At 43.6% G+C, this 6000-nt stretch overlaps 1 protein-coding gene across 1 annotated transcript in view; it reads left to right on the plus strand.

Annotated features, from left to right (window-relative positions):
• HACD3 (3-hydroxyacyl-CoA dehydratase 3) overlaps positions 1 to 6000 on the plus strand; it is a 48627-nt gene that overhangs the window by 21186 nt on the left and 21441 nt on the right. Inside the window, exons 2-4 of the mRNA XM_003784435.2 lie at positions 204 to 246; positions 2246 to 2319; positions 4305 to 4469. Of these exons, the coding sequence (XP_003784483.1) occupies positions 204 to 246; positions 2246 to 2319; positions 4305 to 4469 (282 nt within the window). The remainder of the gene's footprint in view (positions 1 to 203; positions 247 to 2245; positions 2320 to 4304; positions 4470 to 6000) is intronic.

Genomic DNA, 6000 nt, shown 5'->3' on the forward strand with positions numbered 1-6000 from the left:
TACCATCTCGGATAGTACATATAGGCAGAGAGAAACCCCACATAGAAATGTGAATAAATGACTAAATATATTTTCGGGGGGGGGGATACACAGTGTGGGAAGTTGAGTCCCCAGAGGGGAAGGATGAAGGGAAGAAATGCCTGGTTTAATCTAATTTTTCTCCTCATTGAAATGCCTTCTTGCAACTTGGTCTCTTTTCACAGAACCCTGCCATCAGCATCACTGAAAATGTTCTGCATTTCAAAGGTCAGTATCGGGCAAATGCTCCCAGCTCTGTACACAGTAAAGGAGGCATAGTGGTTGGTTTTACTTTATTTTTATCTATTTGTTTTATTCACTTTTTATGTAGGTTCACCTGTCTGATATACTCTTGGGATAAACCAGATTGTTTTGAAATATATGATTAGAAGAATTTGTTTAAAACCCTGCTTTCCCCATGCAGAGGGAATAGATAGAGTGGGGGATGGGAAGAGAACCCTGAGCTCCAGCTCAGGAGACCCTTTGTCTAGCTCTAATTCTTCCGCTACTCACTTTTCTGGACCTATATAGTGAAGATATTGGGTTATAGTATGTTTCTCAAACTCGAGGACTCATGGAGATCTGAGAGTGTGTACACAGGACCTTCAAGGGCTCATGGACTCCACATTGAGAAACACTTGAAGAATTAAATATAGTCACTTTAAGTGCCGTTTGTCGCCATCATGGCTGTGAACAGAGATGCAAACCAACCACTGACCTGTGTGGCAGTACTTGATTATAAAGTGGCCAACTAGATGATTCAGAGTGTGCTGCTTTTTAAAAAACAGGTCGTATGAAAACAAACAATAGAAATTTTCTTGATGAGAATTTAGGTCTCAATGAGACTTTAAGGCTCCTTGATGTTACACTTGCAGACTAGTTGGAGAAACAATATGCCCTAGCTGATATTTGAGGCTTTTTTCCTGCTTTGACAGTGTGATTCTGTGAATCTGCCTCCATCTTCTTTCTCTTTAGTTCATCAGCAGATTTTCTGCTCTGCCTGAGAGGGTAGGTCTATACCACTGTTGCCCAGTGGAGTGGGATTCTCCCTGTTCTCTCTCTGTTCCAGTTCTGGGGGTTATCAGAGTACGAAGAGTTTCTCCTTTACATAGGATACCATCTATCCTAATATGTTTGCATGAAAGTCTAGCTGGGCTTTGTATCTACTTTTCAGGATGATAGTAGAGGTGGTAGCAGCTCAGGTTTTGGGGGAGTTACATATACACTTAAAAAGAAGTTAAAGTGGGTGGCTCCTGTGGCTCAAAGGGGTAGGGCGCTGGCCCCATATACGAAGGTGGCGGATTCAAACCCAGCCCCGGCCAAAAAAACTGCAAAAAAAAAACCAGTGGAAAAAGAAGTTAAAGTGATAAAAGCAGATCTTGCCTCTTAAGAGCATATAGACTATCCTACTTGAAGGAAGGAATTTATGGTTTTAGAGAGTAATAGCCAACTGTAGAAAATATTGGGTTTTACCTTATATGGCCAGGGAAGGGAAGAGAGGCCCAGGAAGGAACTAATAGCAAACAAATCACATTGTAGAGGGGAAAGGGTGCCCAGCAGCGGCAGCTGGGCCCTGCAGTCTCTGGTACCCAGGCAGAGTGTCTGCCTGATTTAGGGAAAGGAACCATGCCGAGGTACAGGGATGGGGCAATAGCCAACCCGGGGTCTTCCTTCCTAGTTCCCCCTGTCCTTTATAAGAAAAATTGTATTTTTTTTCCCTTGTCCCACTGGGACATGCTGAAGGAGAAGTCAGCTTCTCCTTCCATTTTCTGTCCCTGGTTGAGAAGTTTTAGACTCAGAGCCATCTTCAAGACAGTCCAGCATTTTCGTGTACCCTGCGACTTCCCTTAACCACAGTTGAGATAACACACCCACCTGATTGTTTCTCTGCTCTGGATTTAGAGCCAAAGTAAAGGTAAACGTTAAATTTATATCCACGTGGTCCCTTTGGCTTTGCTTTTCATCTTTTTCCTGCCTGTTATCTGTGCTGGGTAGTGTCAAGGCCACGCTGGAAGGTGAAGTACATGCTGTGGAGCTGATCATCAGAGGATGCGGGAGATAACTGCTGTCTAGGATTTGGCTTATCTCGCATTGGGTAGCCTGCACACATTTTGACAGGAGCCATTAATACTGTATTTGTATACTTATGAAAGAACTATGCCAGACTGATTTTTGGATGGCCTTGGTCTACTCAACTTCACAGTAACCCACATTTTTTTCTTTGTAGCTCAGGGACATGGTGCCAAAGGAGACAATGTCTATGAATTTCACCTGGAGTTCTTTGACCTTGTGAAGCCGGAGGTATGTTCTTTCCTTTCCCACTTCTCTTCCCATTTTAGGAAATAAATACTGGTAGTTTAGTGAAATGGGTAGCAAGGTTTGTGGGAGAGAAGAAGATAAAAACCAAAGATTTCTGTTATTTGGAACACAGCCCAGATTTTAGCAACAAAGGAATGGGAAAGTTGGAGAACCTGCCATTTATTAGTGGTATGATCTTGAACTAGTCTCTTTATTTTTTTGAATTCTAGTTTTCTTGAGTATTAAATGAAGGATTGGACTAAGTGATTTCTCGGGTCTCTTCCAGTTCTGGTGTTTTCTGATTTTAGTAATGGCAGAGGAATTTGGCTTCTCCTGAGAGCTGGGTTACTAGGGGAGGTGAAGCCAGCCCCAGGGGTTTATTCTTATATGGCTTTGCCACAGGGGCAACAAGAAAAATAGAAATTAGTCCAGGTGTGGTGGCTCATGCCTATAATCCTAGTACTCTGGGTGGCTGAGATGAGTGGATTGCCTAAGCTCAAGAGTTTGAGACTAGCCTGAGCCAGAGCGAGACCTAGTCTCTAAAAAATAGCCGGGTTTTGTGGCAGGCACCTGTAGTCCTAGCTACTTGGGAGACTGAGACAAGAGTATTACTTGAGCCCAGGAGTTTGAGGTTGCTGTGAGCTGTGATGCCATGGCATTCAACGTCAGGGCACAGAGTGAGTCTCTGTCTCAAAAAAAAAAAAAGGAAAGAAATCAGAAATGGCTAGATGCTGGGTGCTGAGACAATGCACCTGTAATCCCAGCTACTATGAAGGCTGAAGTAGGAGGATAGGTTGAGGCCAGGAGTTCCAGACCATCATGGGTAACATAGCAAGATTCTGCCTAAAAACAAAAACAGAAAAACAACAGAAAGGGCTAAGGCAGCTGATGTTTAGAAAGAATGCTGGAAATAAATTGAAGTTTCTCTTCTTTCAGAGCTTGAAGAAGCTTTACTAAAATGAAGGGAAAGATGAAATATAACATCATTCTAATAAATGATATATTTCATTTTCTAGAATTATAGTCTTGGTTTCTGGGGCTTGGGCTTATTGATCTCTCTGTGCAGACAATTGGTTGTTTAGAGAAAGCATTAATAGTAAGCAATGGTTTAAAAAGCAGAGAACAAACCTGTCGTAGGGCTCGATTTGGAGACAAAGAGAGAGGCCACTATAGATAAACAACTAGCTGAAATTGCCTTGAAGAATTTGAGTTTAGTTGGGAAGACTCCCAGGTTGGCCCCTGTGGAAGAGCTTGTAATTAATTGATCTAGTACAGTTCTGGCCTTGATGCAGGCTTTTCTAAAAACAAAGGTTTGCTAAGCTAGAGACAGCCATTTTCTTTCTTTCTTTCTTTTTTTTTGAGACAGAGCCTCAAGCTGTTGCCCTGGGTAGAGTGCCATGGTGTCACAGCTCACATCAACCTCCGACTCCTGAGCTTAAGCGATTCTCTTGCCTCAGCCTCCCAAGTAGCTGGGACTACAGGTGCCCACCACAACACCTGGCTATTTTTTGGTTGCAGCCATCATTGTTGTTTGGTAGGCCTGGGCTGGATTCGAACCTGCCAGCTCTGGTGTATGTGGCTGATGCCTTAGCTGCTTGAGCTACAGGCGCCAAGCCAAGGGACAGCCATTTTCATGGGAGGAAAATTTGGAAGTTGAGGGTGCCCTTGGGAGGGTAATTGGATATAGAGCCTTGCGTCATATGGTTCTGGCAGGAGGTTCATGCTGGTTCCCTCCAGGCTACCCAGGAACTGTCTGCCCTCCTTAATCCGATACTCTTCTTTGTAAAATTAGAGAAAGACACTGCTGTTCTTACCATTCTTCTGTATGCAAGCTTTTGGTCCTGATGTCTTTTTTGCATCAGGACCTGCGGGAGTAAAGCAGGAAGGGCAGCAGGCTCTTGGTGCAGCTACTCTGTAGAGCTGCACTAGTGTGGTGCAGTGTTAGGGAATGGACGAGGGCACACTCACATTCTCACTTTCTCTTCTAGCCGGTTTACAAACTGACCCAGAGGCAGGTAAACATCACAGTACAGAAGAAACTGAGCCAGTGGTGGGAGAGACTCACCAAGCAGGAGAAGCGCCCACTCTTCCTGGCACCTGACTTTGATCGTTGGCTGGATGAATCTGATGCAGAAATGGAGCTCAGAGCCAAGGTTAGTAAGGATCCTAGCATCTAGCCATTGAAGACAGAAATCACCAGGAACTCAAGTTATTTGGGCCACTTCAGATACCTCTCAGGGTTCTGATCGAGTAGGGACAAAGTTTAAAATTTACTTAAAGACATGGCAACATGATTTTAGGGAAACACTGGCCATGTTTTTTGCAGACTGCCCCTCAAATGGGATTTGTTTGATGTACTTCTTATGATTAGACAGAGGTGATGGGTTGTGGGGAGGAAAACCACAGAGGTAAAGTGGCATTCTTATCATACTGAGAGCACGTACTGTCAACATGACACATCACTATTGATAATGACTTTGGATCAGCTCGCTTGAGGTGATGTTTGTTAGGTATCCCCCTGTAGCATTGCGCGCCCTGTGCCCTGCCCTTTCCTTACCATACTCTTTGGAAGGAAGTCACTGCACATAGTTCACACTTAAGGAGTGGGGAGTTATGCTTCCTGTCCCTTAGATGGACTGTCTATATAATTTACTTCAAATTCTTTTGCACAGGAAATTTGTCTATTCTTTCACATTTATTTATATCAGTGTGGACTCACGGATTTTTATTTTATTCTTTGAGTTACAATCTAATACTATGTGATTTATTTTGTTGCTCAGATTATTTCAGCTTTGGCCACTGGGAGCCCTTTCCTTTGGCTCTTGTGTCTTTTTGAGAAAGCTCTGTCATTGTGGGATTTTTTTTTTGCGCATGCCTTTACTTTCTGGCACTGTAAGCTGCTTCTGGCTTGTACATTCCCTGCTTCAGCCCTAGAATAGCTATTTCTCCAAGGAGCTCTATTCTTTATATTGAAGAATAGTATTAGAAACCAAGATCTGGGTACCAGGTGGGTTTATTAGTACTGGGGTGTCATTACTCTTAGGCCCTCTAAGCTGGCAGAATAAGGAAATATATGTGGGCATACTAACCCATGCATAAACTTATACCTGTAAGTATTTCTTTTCTTTTCTTTTTTTTTTTTGAAACAGAGTTTTATTTTGTCGCCCTCGGTAGAGTTCCATGGTGTCAGAGCTCACAGCAACCTCAAACTCTTGGGCTCAAGTGATTCTGTTGCCTCAGCCTCCTGAGTAGCTGTGACTATAGGTGCCTGCCACAGGCAGCAGTAGAGACGAGGCTATTTTTTTTTAGAGACAAAGTCTTGCCCAGGCTAGTCTTGAACCCATGAGCTCAGGCAGTGTACCTGCCTTGGCCTCCCAAAGTGCTAGGATTATAGGAGTGAGCCACTGCACCTGGCCTGTAAGTATTTCTATATGTATTCATCTGTATTTTAATTTTTTTTTTTTTTTTGAGACAGAGTCTCACTATGTCACCCTCGGTAGAGTGCTGTGGTATCATAGCTCACAGCAAACTCAAACTCTTGGGCTTAAGTGATTCTCTTGCCTCAGTATCCCAAGTAGCTGGGACTACAGGTGCTCAGCACAATACCCGGCTGTTTTTTTGTTATTGTTGTTTTAGCAGGCCCTGGCTGTGTTTGAACCCACCAGTCGTGGTGCATGTGGCTGG

This window comes from Otolemur garnettii, unplaced genomic scaffold, assembly GCF_000181295.1.
Source record: "Otolemur garnettii isolate 467f Iridium unplaced genomic scaffold, OtoGar3 scaffold00011, whole genome shotgun sequence".
Taxonomy (NCBI): Eukaryota; Metazoa; Chordata; class Mammalia; order Primates; family Galagidae; genus Otolemur; species Otolemur garnettii.